Source organism: Chrysemys picta, chromosome 5 (assembly GCF_011386835.1).
Source record: "Chrysemys picta bellii isolate R12L10 chromosome 5, ASM1138683v2, whole genome shotgun sequence".
NCBI lineage: Eukaryota > Metazoa > Chordata > Testudines > Emydidae > Chrysemys > Chrysemys picta.
The window spans coordinates 97,599,738-97,624,913 of NC_088795.1; the positions used below are offsets into that span (position 1 = coordinate 97,599,738).

At 39.2% G+C, this 25,176-nt stretch overlaps 2 protein-coding genes and 1 long non-coding RNA gene across 9 annotated transcripts in view; 2 read left to right on the plus strand and 1 right to left on the minus strand.

The window, feature by feature from the left end:
- Positions 1-14,586, plus strand: part of ATP8A1 (ATPase phospholipid transporting 8A1) — a 267,308-nt gene extending 252,722 nt beyond the window's left edge. For 5 of the 7 annotated variants that reach the window (XM_042841789.2, XM_005300615.5, XM_008170556.4 and 2 more), the window contains 2 exons: positions 7,775-7,866; positions 10,231-14,586. In XM_042841789.2, the coding sequence (XP_042697723.1) occupies positions 7,775-7,866; positions 10,231-10,328 (190 nt within the window). In that variant the 3' untranslated portion in view covers positions 10,329-14,586. The remainder of the gene's footprint in view (positions 1-7,774; positions 7,867-10,230) is intronic. The other 2 variants (XM_042841788.2, XM_042841790.2) reach the window with 1 other exon arrangement.
- Positions 14,587-19,095: 4,509 nt separating this feature from the next.
- SHISA3 (shisa family member 3) lies at positions 19,096-23,178 on the minus strand. The gene is made up of 2 exons (XM_005300625.5): positions 22,539-23,178; positions 19,096-20,800 (listed from the first exon to the last, which is right to left on the minus strand). Exons 1-2 carry the CDS (start codon positions 22,912-22,914, stop codon positions 20,352-20,354), a joined length of 825 nt encoding a protein of 274 aa, XP_005300682.2. The 5' UTR covers positions 22,915-23,178; the 3' UTR covers positions 19,096-20,351.
- LOC135983725 (uncharacterized) overlaps positions 22,652-25,176 on the plus strand; it is a 31,116-nt gene continuing 28,591 nt past the window's right edge. The window contains exon 1 of the long non-coding RNA XR_010601488.1: positions 22,652-22,788. This is a non-coding gene — a long non-coding RNA (uncharacterized LOC135983725). The remainder of the gene's footprint in view (positions 22,789-25,176) is intronic.

A 25,176-nucleotide genomic window follows, 5' to 3' on the forward strand; every position in this document is an offset into this window, starting at 1 on the left:
AACAAAAGAAATAGTATTTTTCAATTCACCTAATACAAGTACTGTAATGCAGTCTCTTTATCATGAAAGTTGAACTTACAAATGTACAATTATGTACAAAAAAATAACTGCATTCAAAAATAAAACAATGTAAAACTTTAGAGCCTACAAGTCCACTCAGTTCTACTTCAGCCAATCACTCAGACAATCAAGTCTGGTTACAATTTGCAGGAGATAATGCCCGCTTGTTTACAGTGTCACAAAGCAGTGTGGACCGATGCATGTTCATTTTCATCATCTGAGTCAGATACCACCCTGAGAAGGTTGATTTGCTTTTTGGTGGTTTGGGTACTGTAGGTTTGGATCAGAGTGTTGCTCTTTTAAGACTCCTGAAAGCATGCACCTCGTCCCTCTCAGATTTTGGAAGGCACTTCAGAGTCTTAAATCTTGGGTCAAGTTCTGTAGCTATCTTTAGAAATTTCACACTGGTATCTTCTTTGAATTTTGTCAGATTTGCAGTGAAAGTGTTCTTAAAATAAACAATATTTGCTGGGTCATCATCCGAGACTGCTATAACATGAAATATATGGCAGAATGCGGGTAAAACAGAGCAGGAGACATACAATTCTCCCCCAAAGAGTTCAGTCACAAATTAAATTAATGCATAATTTTTTAACAAGTGTTATCAGCATGGAAGCATGTCCTCTGTAACAATGGCCAAAGCATGAAGAGGCATATGAATCTTTAGCGCATCTGGAACGTAAATATCTTGTGATGCCAGCTACAACAGTGCCATGCGAATGCCTGTTCTCGCTTTCAGGTGACATTGTCGTTAAGAAGTGGGCAGCATTATCTCCCATAAATGTAAACAAACTTGTTTCTCTTAGCGATTGGCTGAACAAGAAGTAGGACTGAGTGGACTTGCAGACTCTAAAGTTTTCCATTCGACTGGAAGGGACTTCGAGAGGTCATCTAGTCCAGTCCCCTGCACTCATGGCAGGACTGAGTATTATCTAGACCATACCTGATAGGTGTTTGTCTAATCTGTCCTTTAAAATCTCCAATGATGAAGATTCCACAACCTCCCTGGGCAATTTATTCCAGTGCTTAACCATGCTGACAGGATGTTTTTCGTAATGTCCAATCTAAACCTCTCTTGCTGCAATTTAAGCCCATTGCTTCTTGTCCTATTCTCAGAGATTAAGAAGAACAATTCTTCTCCTTCCTCCTAGTAACAACTTTTTATGTACTTGGTTTTTATGTTTTGTTTTTGAGTGCAGTTATATAACCAAAAAACCTATATTTGTAAGTTGCACTTTCATGATAAAGAGATTGCACTACAATACTTGTATGAGGTGAATTGAAAAATACTGTTTCTTTTGTTTATCATTTTTACAGTGCAAATATTTGTAATAAAAAATAATATAAAGTGAGCATTGTACACTTTGTATTCTGTGTTGTAACTGAAATCGATATATTTGAAAATATAGAAAAACATCCAAAAATATTTAATAAATTTCAATTGGTATTCTATTATTTAATAGTACAATTAATCACAATTAATGTTTTTAATCACGGTTAATTTTTTGAGCTAATTGTGTGAGTTAACTGCGAATAATCGACAGCCTTAATATCTACTCACATTACATGGTGAAAATATCATTCTCTGTAGAAGAAACTCTTTATTTGAGAAAATGAAAGTCAGGAGTCTCTGATCTGGTGGACCAACCTTCATTAACAATTTACACTGGACCATTGTAATAACCAACAGTAAATCTCCTATGTCGTAGCAGCCTATATGCACCAGACATCTGTGCAGAGCAAGTGGTTAAATAGTGAGAACACTTTAATATCAACAGACTGGAAATGAAAATCCTCATATTTCACTGAATCTGGTTCTAGTCTGTTCAGAAAATACTGTAGTGATTGCAATCAAGGGACAAAAAATGCTGCCCTCCTTAGGTATGCAATACCCATACTAAAATGGGCTAAAAAGAATCTTTGAGCTGTCAGAGTAATTGTCATATCCAGGAAATTCAATATTAATTGTCTCAGCCATTCCAGAGGGAATGTAGCCTCAATCAACAAATATTTTACCAGATTTGAAGGATGTGGAGAACTCCAATAATAAATGTGTTTGCCATGAGCCACAACTGCAAAATGGTTCTATCCCACAAGGAGATATTGGGATCCACTAACAATAGAGATTGATACATTTTATGTTCCTTACAACCTTCTCTGTAATTTCCCTTCTTTTCCTTTCATTGCCATGGTCACGAGAAAAGTGCAGAGGAGAAGTGAAACCAACTCTGATACCCCAGTCTTGGTTGCAGAGAAGGGAAGATTACTTATGTATGATTCTGCTTCTCTGAAGATAACCTCTTACATGATTCTCATTCTTGGGTTTTATATGTCCAGGCTTGCCACTCATTTCAGTGGAGGCTTAAGATCACAAGAGTTCTAATCCTGTGATGACTACTTACTTATAATTCTGCTGCTTTAAAAATAGCATCTCATAGGATTTTTACTCTTGGGGTATAATATATGGCACAAGACTGACCAGTTATTTCTGACACATTTCTTGTATATTCTTCAGCACGTTGTTATGGCATTCTCTTATTTTTTCTAGCGGTGCTTTAGCATACCTTTGGTGTCTTAGTGTTTTACTTTAGTGCAATAGAAAAATGTGTTTGTTCACATGAAATTCTACATTAATTTTCACTATGGGGGAATATGAAGCACTGCCTGGAAAGGAGAGAACTGTAAAGATGTGGAGGAGATAACTGACAAATTCATTTCCTCTTGTCTGCAAAGTAACATAACATAAAATAAAAATATCACCTCACAAATACAAATAGTTCAGGATTTGACCCTCTGTTTGAATTTCTGTCATTAATTCTAAATAGATGTTAACTATTTAAATTCCAAAAACGTTAATTATTTCACTGCTATTTGTTGACGTAGAAACCAACTACCACGTTTGTCCAATACAGATGGTAATACTTTTCTTGCCCTGACATTGCATGTATTTGAATAAATGTTTCATAGGAATAAGACTGCAAAGTTATAGAAATGGTACTTTTTCCTATTGAACATTCTTTTGAATACTCTGATAAGATCTTTGTAAAAATGAGGATTAAAATGCCATTTAGAATGGCATTATCTAAAATGTTTTATTTTTTGAGTGATCTTCATTGCATTTTACATTTTAGTATTGTATGTTGTAAAAGAAAGGTCTATAAGAATGGAATAAATAATCTCTAGAGATGTTCCTCATATTTTCAGTCACATCCTCACCCTTCTCTATTTTGATTTGAACACACCTAATGGAAATCCTCAAAGAAGTTGCAAAAATTTCTCACCAATTTTTACTGCCAGTGCTTATATGAAACAAAAAAAGTTCTTTATTTTTAAAAATAATGTTTGAATTGTACATATCATGTACTTTAAAAGGTGGTCATATCGTGAAAATTAATTCTAAAAATGACCTTCTAGAAATTTCATATTTTTTCTTCTCAGTGATTGCAATATCAGATTTCTTAGGTTTGAAGTCAAGAGATACACCTCCACCCCGATATAACGCGACCCAATATAACATGAATTCGGATATAATGTGGTAAAGCAGTGCTCCGGGGGGTGGGGTGGGGCTGCACACTCCGGTGGATCAAAGCAAGTTTGATATAACGCGGTTTCACCTATAATGCAGTAAGGTTTTTTGGCTCTCGAGGACAGCGTTATATCGAGGTAGAGGTGTATTTTTAATTATGATCTGTGCAAACTCAATATGAATGTTCTTATTAAATCTTACATCCCTCCCAGTAATAAAGATTCTGCAATCTGAATTTTTCTGCCCAATTTTTCTTACTGTACTTCAGTAAGCAATACACCTAACAGTAGTACAAATTCATTTTTATCAGCAAAGTAAAAAAATAGATTGAGCAAGAAGGTGCCCATTATTACACAGTAACTTTTCTAACTGAAAGAGAACTTGAATGTTTTAACATCACTGACCAGAGAAGCCTATGGGAGCCTATAGAATGTGACTGCCTCAATAAAACAGGTAGTTTGCACAACAGGCAGCTTGACTTTGTTATCAGATCCATTGTAACTGATATGCCAAGAACCTCTTGTGCCTAAAACTGAAATGACTAAAAGTAAGAGGATAAGTGTTTTTAAAGTAAACCATTATTTCAGACCTTCATTGCCAAAAAACATTTCCCAACCTCACACCCAACTCTTAAAATGTGTACTATTTCAGTATTAACATCACTTACAAAAAATATTTTTACATAAGTAAAAATTATTACTGGCATTGAATTGGGCATATGTGAACAGTAACATGACTAGTTACCTTGACTTGTGCAGGTGTATTGAAATACTTGTATGTCACAAGTGCCTCTTCTTAATATAGTCATATTATCTTTTTATGTAAGCCACTTTTAAATATTCTTAAACTAGAAATGTAATAGGAATATATAAAGCAATAAGCATTTTAGATGGTTGCAAATTTTAATCTGTTCTTGCTCATCTTAATTTACATGTAATAAGATGCATTTAATTACTAGTTTATTTAAATCTTTAAACCATACAAGATAGAAGTTATTTAAGAATACACACACTTCATGTATTTGAACGGTGCTAATGTTCAGCCTGTGCCTCTTAGTGCACCTAATTAGCACAAATGTTGAGGTACTGCCACCTAGCATTGCTTTTGTATCACACCTCACATTATATTACATTTCGCTCTGATAGATGTAGTTTCTTTTCAGAACTCATTTTGAACTCATTTGAAAGATAGTTACAAGTAAACAGCATTATTCTACAACACCTATTCAGGTGAATAGGAGTGCAGAATTGGGTCCCTATGTATTTGAAAATACAGTATGGGTTGAGAGTATAGTACATTTCTTATCTAAGATGTCTGTCTGTCTTCAATTACATTTTCAGTTCAGATATTGAGCCCTATATAGTTCAGTCGCCATTATACACAAACTACCAATAAGAAATTGTTCCATAACTAGTATTCAAATATGAACTTAAAGTGTGCACGTTTAGGGCCCAATTCTCAAGAGCTTACATATGCAAAAATACCCATCTGATGGCTTATTCTAGGCCACAAGCTGGAGATAATCATGTTTGTTCTGTAGGCACCATTCTAGTGACCAGGGTTAGAGCGTTGGATAGAATGTGGCACTGTGGATCTCATTAGAGCAGAGGTTGCCAGAACAAAAGGGAGCCTATTAGGAGAGGTATAGTTTATCTTTAGTGTGGGCTCTGAATATACCTAGATGTCCCTTACCGCCAGCCCCTCAGAGGCTCTGAACATTGTTGAATACCTGCATTGGGAACAGAAATTTGCTTAATAGAGGGATCTTCAATCCTGCAGACAAAGGTATAACAAGATCCTATGGCCAGAAGTTGAAGGTAGGCAAACTCAGACTAGAAATAAGGCACACATTTTTAAATAGTGTTTAACCATTTAATGGTAATTACCATTGGAACAACTTGCCAAAGGTTGTGGTGGATGCTCCGTCACAAAAAATGTTTTATCTAAAAGATGTGCTCTAGTTAAATCACAACTGTTGGACTTGAATCAGAAATTAATTCAGGGAAATCTTATGGCCTGTGTTATGCAGGAGGTCAGAGTAGATGATCACCATAGTCCCTTCTGGCCTTAAAAATCAATGAAAACACTTCACAGTACATCCTAACTTAGCTTACTAGGGTTCCCAAGATTGCTATGAACACTGTTATAACTGAAACAATTTCTTCACAGCTCTAAGGCTTCAGCAGGCAGCATGAATTCAAAATGTTCCATTCTGAATTTTATCTGGGCACCCTAGGTCATGTTGATAAAGCAGCTCACACACAGAAGACAAAACATTCAGCACTGTGGTGTCAGACACTGAGGCCCAGTTCAGGGCATAGTTCCTGTGGTTTGCCTGAAAAGCCTGTGTAATACCATTCCCAGTCCTCATCTACATTCCTTCCCAATTCCCTGCAGTAAATCTTCTTAAAATTATCAGAAAGTATATTTATCATGTTTTGGCAAGCTCTCTATGCTATGGCCAGTCCACTATTTTCTAGTCACTAAATTAGGGTCTTATCCATGGGAAACGTTAAGAATTTGGAAAGAAAAATACATTGTAAGGAGACAGCCTGTTTGTTTCCTGAAAACCTCAAACCCTGTAACCTCCAACCAGTGCCTGTGTAGCCGATTGGTTAAAACTGCCATTCATTCCCCAGCACCACCCTTTTTTTTCTACTTGTGCTCAGGTGAAGAGCTGTCTGGACCATATTCCAGTATATTTTGCAGTAGCAGCACAAATAGTAATGAGGTGCTACTCTAAGTTGCAGAGTTTTAGGAGGGAGAAGAATGGACAGTATATAACTGGATGACACACAGAAGCCCTGCTTTAAACTCCCAGCAATCTGTATGTTACCAGAAATCTGCATGTACACCTACAATTTAGTTCTAGCTTAATTTTCAACCTGCCTAGGTGTCCACATCAATCTTTGAAAATACTTTGTGCACAAAAGACCATGCACCTACTAGTTGCATTGTAAACGCATGCAAATATCTGTGAAAATGTGTCCCTTACTATTTACTTAGCATCTCTGAAAACAACTTGGTAAAGTGCAGTACTCATTTGTAGCAAGGCAATCAGACACCTCCAGTAACAAAAATAGTGCTGATTTCTCTTATTTAGATATGCTGTTCAGCTTTAAAATGTTAATCACTATCATTTAATTGTAATGTACTTCAGATTATCAAACATGTTTGAAATCTATGAAACAATAGTAAACAGGGCAGATTGTTTATATTTGTCCAAATGGATTGTTACTTTATATCAATGTACTTGTAGAATGTTTTCTTTTAAAAAAAAAAAAAACTTTACCAAAACAAGTAATGTATGTTACCATCAGGCCACTAACCATTTTAAATTTGGTATCTAGTCCAGACTCAAACCCCGGTCTCTAAAAATAGTGGATCATCTATCCACGGCACCTGTTTCCCAGGGACAGATCTTGAACAATTTCAAAAATTCTTGGCAACTCTGCTTTGGAGATAATTATTAAGGGCTGGATTATGTAAATTGTACATATCCTGTATTAAGGATCAGTGGAATAATGTGCCAGAGAAGCAGAATGCCCTCTGAGAGTTTCCAGAGCTCACCAGAAGTGCACACACTGCAACTCCTTTCACAGAGGCAGCATACTCCAACACACATGTGGCTGGCTGACACAGCCAAATGGCCTTAGCGCTATCTCCTCCCTGCACTTCCCATCCCCTTTAGGGCACAGTAGCTGGGCAGGTAGGGAGTAATCCTTACACTTCCTAGTATGTAGGGGTTGCAGTTTTGCCTGGCCTTTATGCAGGTCATGCTGGGTTGGGGAAGTCTCTATCCCCTTCCCTTACACTGCACACCAAAAGGGCCAGGCAGAATCTGGCACTTCAATATTTTAATAGTATTGTTAGTTTATTTATTTGTATTGTGGTTACACCTAGAGTCCCCAATATGCTAGTCAGTGTATAAACACATAACCACAAACCAGTCTCTCCCCAGGAAACTTACAAACATAAACCCAGTATTTCAAATATTTTAATTTGCCACCATTTTAATCATATGTCTAATAATAATTAGGTCAGGTACAACCTAAATACAAGATTGATCACTAATTTTTTCCTACCTTATAATGGGCAGTTTTTAAGTTTGCCAGCCCTTGTTTATTGTCCCATGGAAAAACTATACATTATTATTCATAAATTGACATATTTCCACTTTCTTTCTAGCTTAACTGAAAGAGCTCAACTACTGAAGAATGTCTTTAAGAAGAGTCCTGTGAACTTGTACCGCTCTGAATCTCTGCAGCAAAACTTGCTTCGTAAGTGTTCAGTGTTTAAAAAGAATAACATGTGGTTTCAAAATATAGACATAAAACAATACTTCACTAAAATTGTTTGTCATAAATGCACTATCTTGATTTCTGCTACAATGGACTATTAAAAACACTTTTTACAAGATATCTACCTAAAACAAACACACACAAAAATATGCCTAATATACTGATATATTTTAAGAAAGGACAAATCTGTTCTGTGTGGTGTTAAAACACTAAGTTTGAATTACAAACAGCTTTTATTACTAAGTATGATAATGTAAACTTTGGACTGTCATCCTGAAATTGTTTTGATTTTGATTTTCCCAAAGAGGAAGGGCACCTATTGAAAATATATATATATATATATGAAATGGTTTTTGTTAGATCTGACAAAAACAATGTATATGACTGCATCTGTAATAGTATATATTAGGGGTAGGCAAACTATGGCACACGTGCCGAAGGTGGCACGCGAGCTGATTTTCAGTAGCACTCACACTGCCCGGGTCCTGGCCACCGGTCCGGGGGGCTCTGCATTTTAATTTAATTTTAAATGAAGCTTCTTAAATGTTTTAAAAACCTTATTTACTTTACATACAACAATAGTTTAATTATATATTATAGACTTATAGAAAGAGACCTTCTAAAAACGTTAAAATGTATTACTGGCACACGAAACCTTAAATTAGAGTGAATAAATGAAGACCCGGCACACCACTTCTGAAAGGTTGCCGACCCCGGTATATATATTTGTGTAGCACATGTGGGATAAATCTCATGTCTGAAATATTGGTATAGAGTGGTATGGCTTGTTCAGGAAGGACAGGCAAGGTGAAAAGCGGGAAGTTGTTGCATTATACATCAAGAATATATGTACATGTTCTGAAGTCCAGAAGGAGGTGGGAGGCAGACCAGTTGATAGTCTCTGGCTAAAAATGAAAGGGGTTACATCATTGTAGGTGTGTACTGTAAACCACCAAATCAGGAAGAGGAGGTGGATGAAGCATTTCTAGAACAAATAACAGAAATATCCAAAGCACAAGACCTGGTAGTACTGAACGACTTTAACTACCCAGATAATTGTTGGAAAAGTAATATGTCAAAACACAAAATTCACAGTAATTTCTTGGAATGTTTGGGGACAACTTTTTGTTCCAGAAAGTGGAGGAACTAACCTGGGGGACAGCCATTCTGACCAGTGGGGAGGAATTGGTAGAGAATCTGAAGGTGGAAGGCAATTTGGGTGAAAGTGATCGTGAAATGATAGATGTCATCATTTCTAAGAAAAGGAAGGAGTGAGAGCTGAAGAATAAGGACAATGGACTTCAAAAAAGCAGACTTTATCAAATTCAGAGAACTAGTAGGTAAGGTTCCATTGGAAGAAAATCTAAGGGAAAAACACGTTCAAGAGAGCAGGCTGTTTCTCAAGGCGGCAGTATTAAAGGCACAACTGCAAAGTATCCCAATACAAATGAAAAATAGGAAGACTAGTAAGAGGCTAATATGCCTCCATCTGAGCTCTTTAATGACCTGAAAATCAAAAAGAAATCCTACAAAAAGTGGAAATATGGACAAATTGCTAAGGACAAGTACCAAAGAACAGCACAAGCATGTCAGAACAAAATGAGAAAGGCTAAGGCACAAAATGAGTTACACCTAGCAAGGGACATAAAAGGCAATAAGAAAAGGTTATTTAAGTACATTAGGAACAAGAGAAAGACAAAGGAAAGCATAGGTCTACTACTTAGTGGAAAAGGAGAAGTAATAACTGATGACCTCAAGAACGCTGAGGTGTTTGAAGCAAAATAGGTATTAGTCTTCACTAAAAAGGTTAATGGTGACCTGATATTCAACATAATTAATATTAACAACAAGGGGTAAGAAATGGAAGCCAAAATAGGGAAAGAACAGGTTACAGAATATTTAGTTAAGTTAGATGTATCCAAGTCATCAGGGCCTGATGAAATTCATCCTAGGGTACTACAGGAAGTAGTGGAAACAATCTCAGAACCATTAGCAATTATCTTTGAGAACTCCTGGAGGACAGGTGAGGTCCCAAAGGACTAGAGAAGGGCAAATATAAAACAAAGACAACCTGGGGAATTACAGACTAGTCTATACCTACGTTTGATACCTGGAAAGATACTGAAACAAATTATTAAACAGTTTGTAAGCTGTTCTCAAGAACCGGATCATGCCAGACCAATCTAATTGCCTTCTTTGACAGGGTTACTGGCCTAGTGGATGGGGGGAAATAGTAGATGTGATATATCTTGATTTGGTTTCACTGAAATTTGAAGTCTTCCAATTCTATAGAATATCTGAAACACTAATCAGAGTTTAACTATTTTCTGTTTTTATCTGCAGATGGCTATGCATTCTCTCAAGATGAAAATGGAATAGTTTCCCAATCTGAAGTAATAAGAGCTTATGATACCACAAAACAAAGACCTGATGAATGGTGAAGGAATACAGCTTGCAACAGAGAGCCCTTAGAATTACTTAAGTAAGACAAACTACTAGATTTTTGCTAGGATCTGCTAGCAGGATCCAGTCACAAAGATTACAGGAAGATCCATGATGATCTTATTTCATAAAGTTTGAAAGTGTATTCAATAGACATGAGCACTGTGCAACTCTACTGTAACACACCATCTCTTTGCATTTTTCACAAGTATTTGCTTTGTCTTTGTAAAAAGGGGTTGAAAATTACCTTGTGTTTTGCCAGATCACTTATTTACAATGAGGCTGAATCAGTATTGTTCATATATCATATTACTTGGGACGTCATTAATGGTCAGATTACCACTATACATAGATTATTAACATTTGTGCAGGTTTATAAGTGGCTATACATTTAAAGTAAAGTTGGTAACAAGCTTTTGATTTCAACAAGTGCTGACTAACCAACATTTTAATGGTGTTAACTCACCTTATTAAGCAAGATTTCAAACCAAGGTGTCTATAGGTGTTTGGGTGAAACTAGCCTAAAAAATATGTTTGCCAAAGAAGTTCCATAATTGCAATTCTCCAGAATCTCCAGTATCATTTGCAGGGAAATTTAAAAGGAAATTAATTTAAAGTCCTGATGTCAGAAATGCATGCTTGATTCTCCATACTTGATAAAAAATACAGCATAATGAGCCTAATTGGAGTTGCCTTTATGGCACTAGCTTTCAAATCTGTGAAACTTTGCACCTTTGGTCTGATACAAGCTTTTTATTTTTTATTGTTTAATATGGCTGCCACTTTTTAGTATGGTGCTCATATTTCCAAGTTTTGTTCAAATTACAAACAAAATGAAAATTGCTCTGTCTTACCTTTCTTCATCATAATTTTAGCCATTTTTGCAATGCTTGTGCTTTATATGCACATCTGGTCACAATTTGATCAGAAAAGTTTGTCCTAATTCATAAAGACAGATTAGCTATTTATGGGCTTTTCACCATCTTTATTCTAGTTATCTAGAACATGATTTGTTAAAGCAATGTATGCCCTTTAGCCTGTGTGGTGTGTACTCTTCCATTTGCACCAGAATCACCTCCTACTATGCACCCAAATATACTGAAGTAGTTCTTTACAGCTTATCTGTAACATAGCAAACCTCCATACTCTCAACTTTTAACAAAAAGGGAGGGAAAATGCACAAAAGAAAACAAAATTTTCCACAGTTTGCTCAACTCAGCAGTGTAAAAGTTACACTTCTCACCAGGAGTACACTGTAATAAGAAATTTTTAAAAATTAATTACATTTGGCATGTCTCTGCCCACTCTTAAATGATGGCCTAACTTCTTCAGATGTTACGTTTATTTGTGACAATGGCACAATCAGAGTCCAATTTAATTTTTTTTTAAAGTTTGTCTGATTTAATACTGACCTAAAGTCCACTATAATAATTTAATTTTAATTTTATTTTATATGGAGAAAATGCTTCTTAATTTTTAAATTTTTCATACTGCTAGGCTAAGTAAAATAGATACAGTTTTACTTTGAACGGCAGTTGTCTGAGAATGGAACAGAAATTTTCCTATTCTCCTTTCAGGTTATTAAGAACTTCATTCTTATCACTTTTTGTCCTCAAAATCATCCAATCTAGATTGTAAATAACAAGCAATATATCACTTAAGCTATCCTACCAATAATTTCTTGACTATTCATATACTTATTAAGTATAAAACTTTGTCCCCTGGCCTTTCAGCACTATGCAGGCTCCACATCTCACTTCACTACACTACGCAACTTCCTTACCTCTCATTTTGAGAAAATATACAAATCACATCATACATCAAAACCCCAGCAAGGAAGACACCATATGAAAGTACATACTTAGGAGGACAAATTGATGGAACGGCCCTCCACATTTCATATGTATGTTATGCATTCTCTTCCTCTCCCTTTTCCTGAGTGACTTTAAACACAAGAGAACACAGAAGACACAGGGACAAAGAAAACGTATTCCACTAGAAACAGCACTGTTAGTCAGTCATGCAGAGAAGAACTGCCTTCAGAAAAGCCATTTCAGGCATAGATAAATAGATGGATCAATATGGGAGGGCCATATCACTTGACCTAAGGCAAGAAAAAAAAATTGGGGGCATGCCTCTTTCTTAAAATATGGATCCCTATTTTTGACATCCATCAGAGAATGACTGACTTCAACAAATTTCTTAAATGACATTCCTCAGTGACTTAACTAATATAAAACAATTCTCAGTCCCTGACTCTTTTTAAAAGTAAATGCATTTTTAAAAATCCTTTTCAGTTGTAAAAGGCATAAATATTGATTTGGCAAAAATTATGCAAAGCAAAGAAATGTAGTGTAAACCATTGTATTGTGATGAAATTTACAAGCAGCTTCACTTATCCTGGGTTTACCTTCCTATAAAATAAAGCGTGCTATATTTACAAGAATTCAGAAAATTAAGATGCCCAGCTACCTACAGTTGGTGACACAAATGACATGCAGTTTAGTCCCATTCCACTTTTATTTATTGCTAAGAAGGTAGAGGGCTATTAGCACATCTTGCTGAGACCCTGGACTCCTATTGGAATTCTGGCTGGTGATGTTGCATTATGTTATATATTGCTCTATTTCCAAAGCTGGTGTAAGCTCATCATCCTGTGTGTCGTCCTTGTGTGATTTTACACATTTTAATTTTAAGTAGTGCCCCACAAAATGTATTTTGAGTTTGAGTTTGTATATGTACTTTTATTCCCCAATTGTAAGTCTGGTTTGGATTTTTGTTTTTTTTACACATACTAGATGTTGCTTATTGTCTGATGGTAATCAATTGTGAGATAATAGTCCTGCTTAGAAAGTTAGTAAAAAATGCTTTTTTATTGCTTATACAGTTCCACTTCAAAATGTGCCTGTGTAAAACAGATTTTTTTTTAAATCAGTTCAGGTATACAATACACAGTTTATTTGCACATTGTTAAAGTGCATAGAAAGATAGTATATTATTTATTTAGTATGCCACGTGTTTGTTTATTTGAGCCATTGGTTATGCAGGTATTTATTTTAATGAAAAAAATAGTTTAGTCAAATTACAATGGCTAATCATAATGCATTTATTCTGATCACTTAAACCTTTAATTTTGTGTGAATAAAGTCCAATATGGAATTCACATGGTAATTTGCAGTCTGCCTTATGTGCACTGCATGACAATTACAAACTATCATTAAAAAATGTTCCTTCAATTAAGCCAAAACAGTGCCAGTCAGAAATCACTCGATCTTGTGTGCATATTGTTATTTTAATTACTTATAAGAATGCAACAGTTATTCAAAGGGTTAATTAATTGTTAAGAAATTTTATTAAGCTTAATCATCATTTGTATTTGGACTTTCTTTTGCCATTTCCTGAATTTAGGCTTATATGTGGAAAGCAGCCTCAATAGATATATAATAAATCATATTTCTATTTGTGTAAAAATGACAGAGAAAATATTTTGAGACAGTAACAGATAGCTAAAGATTCCTATAAACCCCTTAAAATCCACCATATCACAAAAAAATATTTTACAAAATGTCACAAGGAGCTTCCTTTGTTGCCTTAACCTTGAATTAGAATGTACATTAAATTGAAGGAAGGGAAAATAGTGTTTTCCCATCTTTTTTTTTTATCTTGATTTATACTGTATAAAAGCAGCTGTAAGTTTGGGCCCTTCGTTTTTTACATATTTTGAATTAAACATAAGCTTTTCCATACATTCAACAATTAGTAATTGCAAAGCTGTGATCAGAACATGTAAAGCTAAAATCATGTTTTAGTGTTTCTTTATTCTAGACTAGAAGCCATAAATGCATTAATATTGTTTTTCTCGTTTGACTTGATTTTTCATTAAGTATTTCAGTGTTTCATAAGTATAAATTGCTGTGAAAGACAGCTACTATGTCAAAGCAAAGTTTGCGTTCAAGGTAAGGTAGGATTTTCCAGCTCCACTGAACCATTACTGCTGAAACTGTTGTGGAAATTGTGAAGCTGCATGAATGGAGAGTTATTGACTCAGTGTTTATGGTAGTTTTTCTCAGGTTTAGTTTTAACTGGACATTAATTGCCCTGTGTGTTTTATTAAATTTTAGTAACGCTTTCAGTTCAATGCAGTGTTACGTGTCATTGGCATTTTGTGAATGTGCATGTTTTGAACTGCAAATTTTTAATGTTTTGTCTTTTAATTGTTATTATAAAATTGAATAAACTTTGCCATTAAATAAAAAAGACTTTGAAGGTTTTGGTTGCAAGTGCTACAAGTTAAGTTCAAAGGAAAACTTTTTCACATTTCATTATTTCTATTTTAATCAATTGAAATGAGGCATACTGGAAATAAAATCGCTTTCAGACTAGTACCCAAACACTTTTGTATTACTCTAGCAAATGGAGAAAATAGTGAAGTATTTTACAACTTTTAATAAATATGATTGTTTGCAGAGGCCCACTCATGGTCCCATTGAAGTCAATGAGGAGTTTGCTTTAAACATTGAAAGGGGACCATGGAAGATTACAACTAACCCAGTGAGATGCAGTCTGAGGATACTCATGGTAAAGAACAGGAAGAGCATCCTTTCAAACAGGAAAGCTTTTCAGTGGAGGAGCCAAGGAAGAGACTGATTAAAAGGGAGTCTTGTTGGATTTTCAGAGGGCTTGGTGTTAAAGGTCCATCATCCACTGTCACTGCCAAAAGATGTTTCTCCCTTAATGGTATGCATCACCTGAATAAGAGTGGGAGTATCCAGGCCAGAATTGAAGTGTGGTTGTAGACAGGTATTAACTCCTTATGTACATGGAGTTAATTTCAAAAGTGACAGGGGATGTAAGTTGATCAGAAAAGAGTATTAAAGTGACAAATTATTTAAAAATGCACATATTTTGCAGTTAGTGTGCAAAATAAGTTTAACACAGACTGATTTGGTATTCTTTCAGGGGCCTACTTAGTGAGCAGATGAAACTCTCACTGAAGTCAGTGAATCCAAATCTGAGCCCTTACTACACTGTAAACACAGAATATTCCTGTTCAAGTCAACTGACTGACTCCAGATTTCCACAAGAGAAATTGGAAGCAGAATTTGGCCCAATATTCTTAATATTGCTGTCAAGTTATAGATACTAGCAAGAAGTATAGCAAGAACTCAGGACTGCCCGGGGGGGGGGGCCAAGTGGGGAAATTTGCCCCAGGCCTCGGGCCCCATGGGGCCCCCACGAGTATGTCGGAGGCTCCCCCTTCCTCCATCTTCCCCCATCCCCTGGCGTCTCAGCTGGTAAGGGGGCGGGGCTGCGAGCTGCGGCCGAGCGGCGGGAGCTCAGGCCCCGCTGGAGCAAGGCCGCTGCAGCGCTGTCCAGGGTTGCTCCTGGATGTGGCACGCCTCGGCTCCAGGAGAGGGGGTAAGCGGCATGGTAAGGGCCCGGGGCTGGGCAGCCCCCCGACCCCATCCCCCCACAGCCCCTCTGAGTCGGACACCCCCCGACCCCATCCCCCCACAGCCCTGACCCCCAGCTCTGAGCCCAGGCCCTCTGAGCCGGGCACCCCCCCGTTCAAGCCCTGACCCCTAGCTCCGAGCCCAGCCCCTGTGAGCCGGACACCCCCCTGACCCCATCTCCCCACAGCCCTGAGCCCAGCCCCTGTGAGCCGGACACCCCCCTGACCCCATCTCCCCACAGCCCTGAGTCCAGCCCCTGAGAGCCGGGCACCCCCCAACCCAGAGCCCAGCCCTGGGCAACAGCAGCACCACCCCCAGGCAGCGACAGCCCATTGGCACCAACCATCACCATCACCATCACCCAGCAACAGCCCATTATGTAATTGCAAATGTACACATACCATTAAAGCATTTAATGTTTTTAAATAATGTATTTAGTGTATTTTCAAATTATTACAAATTAATTTTTGAATGTATTTCACTAGTTATTATTTACATTTCCAAATACATGTTACTATAGTATTGCAACTTTTTTTTATGGAAGGGGGCCCCCGAAATTGCTTTGCCCCAGGCCCCCTGAATCCTCTGGGCGGCCCTGCAAGAACTTGCCATTGTCAGTTTTATCAGTCCAATTCTGTTTTTCAGAAGTAGTGAACACCCACAACTCCAGTAAAAGTCAATTAGAGCTGTAGATGCACAGCACCTCTGAAAATTAAATCCATTATGTGCATGAATCTGACAGGATTCAGTTACTAGGTTTGATTATCCTGTCACTTGTACTTATTTTAGACTGATGTCACTCCACTGAAGTTAGTGGAGTTAGTTTACACTAGTAAAAGTGGAAGAAGACTCAAGCCCACCGTGCTTACAATGCTGATTAATCTAAATTGCAGTATCGCACTGCATAAACATGTGCTTACAATGCTGATTAATCTAAATTGCAGTATCGCACTGCATAAACATATGATATATATTAACCTAATTCATTTCATGCATTTTGTTCAAACATACACCACCTAACCCCTTCAAAACAAACATTTTAACTGGTCATTAAAACTACATCACAGATCTGAATGTAATTTATCTTTTAATTTATCTATAGTAGTTTAGGAGATTATTACAGTTTATGGATTTTTTTAGCATCCATATTGCCATAGCTATAGTTCTTCCTCTTCATTGGGGATGAAATTCACCATTCCTACACGGAGCCCAAATAAATCAGACTTCGTGCTGGAGAGTCTACAGGGATAGGGTAAATTCAACCTTTAAACCATAAGCAGGCTGTGATCATTATTTCAATCCATGGACTTGAATAGTGTCTCGTTGTCCACACATAGGGTTTTGTCACTAGCTCCACATAAACATGGATACAGTAATCCAAGGACCCTCTTTCCAGGCTTCCCACCTCAAGTGGCACAGGTTATTCAAAGGCCCATCTGCACAGCTGCTTCATCCACACCCCTCCTTTGTCAAGGTCTAAAGGCTCCATCTTGCAAGATTCCAAGATCCTACATTAAAATACTCATGTGCATGAAGCTGAGCAAGTGCTTTACAGAATTAGGGCCAGAGTGTTTGACATCTTGCAGGATCATGCCCTACAATCAGATTTTGTGGCATAGGTGTCTTTTACTCACATTAACTAATGCTTAAACAATGAAACTACCTGTGTGAGTAAGTAGATCAGCGTTACTAAAAGTTGCAAACTCTGTCCTTATGTTATTAATGCATTCATAGATTCATACTTTAAAGTCAGATGGGACCATTATGATCATCTAGTCTGACATCCTGCATAACATAGGCCACAGAATTTTATCAAGTCTGTGACTTATAGTTACAGTTGCAATGGAGCATACTTTAAGCCAGAATCCACCACATCCCCTAAATAAGTCATTCCAGTGGTTAATTGCCTTCACTGTTTTACCCTTTTTCCTAGTCTGAATTCATCTAATTCTCAGCTTCCACTCACTGGATCGTGTTATGCTTTGTCTGCTAAATTCTCTCCTCATGGATGTACTTGTAGACCACTATCACGTCTCCTCTGATCCATCTCTCTCTCTGACATGGTAGTGCCACTCTTAATAGTTGTGTGAACAGATCTTACAGGCTGCTCCCAAACAATGACAGAGTTAATTTACTATATAAACTCTTGGGTAATTTTTTCCAGAAAATATTTTATACTTTCTTTAAGGACCTAGTCCTGAACGCCTTATTCAAACAAAACTCCCGTTGAAGTCAGAATCAGGCCTTACAGGGTATTAACAGAGATGTGCAAAATTCTACCTGCCCCTTTCCTGGAGAGAAGTAATTTTTTTCTTTGATAAGTGAATAGAGTGTGTTAAGTTCTTCATAATCATCATGCTAAGGGTTGGTCAAGTAGATTTTTTTTAACATAGACTGGTAAATTTTCATAGCAATTTTACAAGGATGTGAAATAAAGTTTTAAATTATTTTTAAATGTATCCATCATTGTATTATGATTTTAGGTGTGAATGGAAGTCAAAGTCCATACATTTTCAATATTAGCTGCATATTAGATTTAAAATGTCAAATGTATAGAATCAAGAGAATCTTCTTCCCCTTGCTTATACAGTTCTACTAACTACATTTCTAGTAGAAATGGCTATTGACACTTCATAATGACAATGCAATGAAAATATATGAAAAGATTATGAAAAAATACAATAGGAAAACTAGAATATAAAAGTAAAAAAAAAGAAATACCTGAGCATTTATTTTTAAAGAACAAAATTCTACTTAAATCTTGAGGAAATATTAATGAAATTCAGAAAGATCCCTAGCCTGCTCCCATTGAAGTCAACCCCTTTGGCTTCAATGAGAACAGAATCTGACTGAAGTGTTTGGTAAGCAGCGACAGAAAGCAGACTTTTCTGGAGAAATGACCCACATTTTTAATGTAAAAAGGTGGACATCATTTTAACTAAATTCCTTAATTTTATACTAATTTAAATATGCTTTTGATCATTAAACTTGCCCTAATGTTTGTGTAATGGAACCATCTATTATAATAAAATATTTCAAGAATACCTAGCACATCAGCAGATCTGGTTTGGTAAGATAAGCAAGTTCAGTGTAGCAATACAGGAAACCCAAACAGACATAATGGCTTTATCTGTGTATAGAAATACATGAAAGGTAGAGGCTCATTTTTCCTTGACATGTTATTGTGTTAATGTTTGGGGTTTGTTTGTTTGTTTTGGTTTATATTGGTTGGTTGGTTATTTTTGGAAGGGAACAGAGGAAGAAACCTAGTCCTATAATGGGATATTGTAAATTCAAGCAGTGTAGTAAACAATTTAATATAATTCTTTATTTTTATATACACTTTAAATTCAGTTATGTTAATCTGACAAGTTAACTGCATATTCAACACTGTTATAAACTATATTAAATCTGCAGCATCACAGATGTATGGATGTAAAATAGTTTGCAAAAGAACAAAATTTACTACTACTTTTAATGTATAGAAAACAAAATACAAACGTACTGACACTGTATCCAAATGAACATTGCTTAATAGGCTCAAAGTTTATGAATGGCATTTTGTAGCGAATTACAACCAAAAATTAAAATTTCAACCAGTTTGACATAAAACAATTCAATATGACTACTAAATAATTAATGTTGTCAATGCTGTACATACATTTTAAATTATGAATTTGTCTTTACATTTTATACATTACTAATTTTACAAATAGAACTTGAAGACCACTTTGTCCAATTTGTATTTATATACATGTTGCTGAACAAAATGCTTTGAAGTAATAATGTTTTTAGGATTTTACATAGACAATCTCTATTGTGCAGGTTGTACTTTTTCCATATATAATGAGCGGACTACTGGGAGATTGGGCATATTTTAAACTAAATTTAAACAATATTAAAATATTTGGCCCTATCTGTCTAACACTTTACTTTCAAAAGTAAAATTTATGCTCCCTAATCTCAGGTATATTATGTGCACTTAAAAAAAAAATCCGATTCTGGTATCTATAATCATGGACAATTTCCCCCACTCCCCATTTTTATACCTTTCTTCCCTCAGCCCCAGGTCAGGATCCTGCGACCCTTACTCACCTGAGCAGTATCATTGCAGTAAGTGGGACTATTCTGGTGACGAATAGTCACCAATTGTTCAAGAGTTGCAGAATCAGGTCCCTGGTTTGTTATAACAGAGTTAATATCATTTGGAACTCAAAAGTAATTTATAACTCTTCTAGCTATGTTATTAATAATTTTATCCCAAATTGGTCTTCTACATTTCTCTGCAGAAATTCTGCACAAATTAAAATAAATGATCAAAAGGTCACTTTTTGAGAGCAATAAATGCTTAAAATGTTTCATAATTTATATGCAGTTGTGGCCCAAGTACAAGGAAACTGTTTTACAACTAAAGTAAGTATTTGTACCAGTTTCTACACAATCTTGCACTTTTAAATGGGCAACTCCCCCCATTCACATGGTTTTGAGTTCCATAATTACAGAACATATTAATGTGAAATGTACATTGCAGCAGTATACTTCCTATAGCTATATTACTTTTGAAAACTCCTAGCTAAAATCTGGGCAGCTCCTCCCAGCTAGGGAAGGTTCTGGTTGGAGAGGATAGCCAAAATAGGGTGATGACACCAAAAATCCAGCTGGTTGAGTTAGGTGGATAGAATGGCCTGTTTGTAAGCAGCCAGATGTGTAAGGTGAAGGTGGAGATGCCACTAAACACCCAGATTCTGCTCTGGCGAAAGAGAACCTGCGAATGGAGCCTCCAGTAGAACTTGAACTGGTTGCAGTACTGGACTGTCTGGATGGTGTCCGGAGGCTAGTGGAGGTCAGGATCATTGGAAGAGTCTCGATCTGATAGCTTCGAAGAGAGAATCGTATTGGCGGCTGTGATGTTTGTTTAGGTCTTAAACACGTGCAACAATAAACAGCTACCAACGAACCCACAATGATGAAGGCGATGAATATGGATCCAACAATAAGGAAAGGAACGTAGATCGGCTCTGAATAAAAAATAAATAAGTACATTTTAACACTCCAAAATAGCTTGTCTATTTAACTCTGCAAAGTTTTCAAAGTCCCACATTATTCTTAAACTCTCATCAACCACCGCGCTTGTTAAAAGATGCTCCTTTCATGTACTACAAATAAACTGTGAACTGCGTGCCAAGGGTACGTATGATCTGATACTAAGTAACAACTTCACTGATCCTGCAATAAGCTGCATTTGATTTTTAATTCGCCTTTAGTTCCTACATGCAGAAATTAGAATTATTTGCTGCTGACAATTTTAATAGAATAATTCTTATTGTTACTATTTTAGATCAGTATTGGAATTCTGAAGGGTTATTCCGCATTGTCCTGTTTGCTGCATGAGTATAGTTTTCAGTGGTCGGTTTGGTTTTCCCTTTGTTCAGGAATCATGCTCCACTTTTCCAACAAGTTTTTTTGGAAATTTACTCACTGCTGCAAATTATAACTGCCTGAAACTATGGACTAACTCTTCAAAAGCTCCAGTCCCTTTTTAGGGGGCAAGTAACTTCAGAGTGAATGATTTTCAGCAAAATATCTTTCAACGCTTTTTCTGGATTTCTTGTTTGATTGATATATAAAATATTATATTCCTGGAACCCTCCTCTGATTCTTTTTACAGTTAAAGTTAGTCATGTCTGGAAAGGAAAAAATAAAACGGCCACGGATATGGCTTTCCAGCTGCTCGTTCATTGCAAGGTAACTAGCTCTTTAATATAAACTTGCCTTTTGATTTTATGGGATTTAAATGTTTGGGCCACTTCTAAGTTGTGGGAGTGATTAAAGCAAACCCGTATGGCCAGCAGCTGTTGGCTAGTTCCCCACAGATTTGAACAATCCTGACACGCTCTTCAGGGGAGCCCGGCATTCATTCGGCTGAAGGCCGCGGGTTTTATTTTCGCCCAGGATGCTCCAGCAACACCTTTGACCAGTTACGAAGTATAAAAATAACCCGCCTCTGCCCGTCCTCCGCGCAGCCAAGGACCTGGTAACGAGGTTTCCCGTTTGGCGGCACAAAAGCCCAACTAGCGCCGCTAGCTGAGCCCCGAGCTGGCTGCCCGGCCCCGGCTCTCGGAGACGTGCGTGGCCGGGGCTGCGCCAGACGGCGGCCCCCCAGCTCGGCCGAGCCTATCGCAAGAGCCCACCCAGCGGCGGGGAGCGGGCGGTGGGTGGCCCAGGCCGCTGCTGGGAAGGGCGGTCTGCCCCTGCCTGGACACGGGCGCCGCAGGGAGCCCCAGCACCCCGGCGAGCCCTGCCTCCAAAGCAGCTCGCGTGGCCCGTGGGGCGCTGCCGCCGAGCCGTCAGGGAGGAGCCGGACTCAGCCCCATGCCAGTCTCGCCCTTCACCTGCCGCCGCCACATGCCCGGCCGCCCAGAGCCTCACGCGCTTCCCAGGGAAGTTGGCGGAAACTTTCTCTGCCCTGCCGCGTCTAGCGCGGAGTGCGGGGTTCGTCCCGAGCAGGCCGCCCGCAGCAGCGAGGGGCTGGGGCTGGGGCGGGAGGGGATCGCACTCCGCAGCGACTGGCCGCGCTGGCTCGGCGAACAGCCGCAGCTCACCGCCCGCGAGCCACCTCGGGCGGTATCGCCCTGCCCGCTGCTGGTCCCTAGCGCAGGCTCCAGGCTCGGCCACGCGCCAGTCCTGCGCAGCAGCTGGAGCGTCAGGCCCCGGGCAAGAGGAGCCCGCAGGCAGGCGGGCGGGCCGGACACTCACGAGCTGTCACCCCCGGGTTCTGCGGCTCGCGGTCGTTGGTGCAGCCGCCCTGCTCCAGCCGGGCCTCGGCGGCGGCGCAGCAGTAGCGCAGGGCGCAGGAGCCACAGCAGATGGTGGCGTCCGGCGTGTCGAAGTCCTCCGGGCACTGGAAGCCCTCGTGGTAGCGGCCGTGCCCGTCCACCCAACCGTGGCAATACTCGCCCCCCGCCGGCTGGGCGGACGCGCCCCAGCCCAGGAAGCCCAGCAGCAGGTAGCGCAGCAGCAGCCCCCGGTCCCCCATGGCGGCGGCAGCGGGACCCGCTCCCGGCTCAGCCCAGGCTCGACGCCCGACTCCCCGCCTCACGGCCGCGGCAGCGACTTCTGCTCGCGGCCACATCCCAGGCGGCGCCCGGCGGGCGAGGCTAGCGGGGCTGCCCCCGCCGGCAGCGCTGGACGCTCACACGGGCTGCTGCTGCGCCGCTCCCCGCCGGGCTCATCGCGGCCCCCGGCGCACCGCGCCCATGGGGGGCCGGGGGAGGCGGCTCTCCTGAGCGCAGCCCCCCCTTGCTGGGAGAGAGCCCGCCGGAGGGGAGGGCGCTGAGCTCCCGGTCCCTGCTCGCCTCTCAGCCCTGACTGTCTGGGGGAGCAGCCGGAGCCGCGCGAGGAGCCCCGCCTGCCTGGGATTTCTCCAGATCCCCTCCCAATCCCCCCGTTACATGCAGTGTTGCCAATTTAGTCATTGGTTGGAAATTTGAATTGACATTGAAACATTAATACACGCTTTAAAAGCATATACAGTATATGAAGAAATACTTGTGCCTGAGAAAGTGTAATGGGTTAGTAAAGTCTAAACAAAGACTAGCTGCCTCATACAGCTGTTATTTATGACAATGTCAGCACACTTGTTTCAGCTCTATTAGCCTACCTAATAATTTCAAATTATTATTTATAAGCAAGGTCTGAATGAGTTCTTCCCTGACAGCTAGTGATGAGCCAGCAGTGGGTGGAAAGGCTTCAGGACCAGACTGTATTTACATGAACACACCTACTCTGCCTAGGTATCCGGCACACAGAGCTGTGCTGCTTAAGTGAACAATTTTGGCTGGTGCTGGGTTACAAATCACTTAAGCATTAAATGTGGGGATCATTAAATGTTGTTATTCCCTCAGTGCTTAATTTGTGCTAGGGCTTGCCAAGGCTCAGCCCCAGCACTTCTAGGCTTGGCAGTTCATAGCCCTGGGACCTCTGGGCTTGTCACGTCAGTTACGAAAGTAACAAACTTGCTTGAGCCCTGGCACCTCTTTCATTCCAAATTAAGCACTGGTCACCCTCAACTGAACTGCCCTCCCTAAGCAGGTTGGATGCCATGTCCTAGTGCAGAGAGAGAGGGTGGGGTACAGGTGTTTTGCTTGGTGGTGTGGGATCTGCCTAAGAGTCACAGGCACTATTTGACCTTCCCCTCTCTCCTGTTTAGAGAGAGAGCTCATTAGGCTTCATAGAGAGTCTTTTGGTTTGTTAAATGGTCACTAGAGCTGAAATCACTGATAATCAGGTCTAAGTGCTTAGACCTGCTGTGGGACAGTGTTTCTGTGGAAGAGATGGCCTAGCCTGCTCTAGCAGCAAGATTCCCTCACTGGGAGCTGAAATCACTGAGAGCTGGGTGGAACCTCGAGAGACTGACTCGCAGTGGTCACAGTGGCAGGTAGCAGCAGAAGGTGACGGTGCAGGGACATTGGGGATGGAGGGGTCGAGTGAATGGTGGCATGACAAATGACAGTGGCCAGAGCATTGGACTATGTTTTAGTGACTCTGCTCCAGAATGCTAGCTTTGTGACTGGGAAACTTATATAAATATACTGGTACATTTCCTAGTAGGCCAAGATTTTTAAAATGCATTATTTGCCAAGGTCATTATTTCACATCATTGTTCTCTCAAGAGGTCATTATCTTGGGGAGTTTCTGTACTAAACTTTTTTATTATTATAATTATTTTTTGTGTAAAAATGGCCTTATTGTGTCAGACCAACATGCAGAAAGCCTTATAAGCCAGTCACTGTCAAAGCCAATTTTAGAAGAATTTAAACTTAATGAGGCTGTTAAGAATGCTGGAGACACAACTCAGTTTATAGAAAAAAGAACGAACAGTACTTGAGGCACCTTAGAGACTAGCAAGCAAGAGATACCACTCACTACAAACTGGAGGCCAATGTTAAGTTCATTGTCATTTGTTAATTCTGAAGTTGGACAGAAATTAAAAGATACAGTGACTAGAGTGAAATCCCTGCAAGCTGCGTGGACACTTTTCAAAGACACCATAATAGAGGCCCAACTTAAATGTACCCTAAATTTAAAAACACAGTAAAAGAACTAAAAGAGAGCCACTGTGACTTAACAACCATGTAAAAGAAGCAGTGGGAGATAAAAAGGCATCTTTTAAAAAGTGGAAGTCAAATCCTAGTGAGGTAAATTGAAAGGAGCATAAACACTGCCAAATTAAGTGTAAAAATGTAGTAAGAAAAGCCAAAAAGGAGTTTGACGAACAGCTAGTGAAAAACTCAAAAGGTAATAAAATGTTTTTTAAGTACACTTCTACCCCGATGTAACGTGACCCGACATAACATGAATTTGGATATAACACGGTAAGCAACGTTCCGGGGGG

Excerpts from the sequence above, each read along its gene's own strand:
- SHISA3 (XM_005300625.5), bottom strand. The coding sequence starts at position 22,914 with ATGTGGCCGCGAGCAGAAGTCGCTGCCGCGGCCGTGAGGCGGGGAGTC. Across the intron at positions 20,801-22,538 it reads GAACCCGGGGGTGACAGCTC|AGCCGATCTACGTTCCTTTC; the intron begins GTGAGTGTCCGG and ends TTTTTTATTCAG.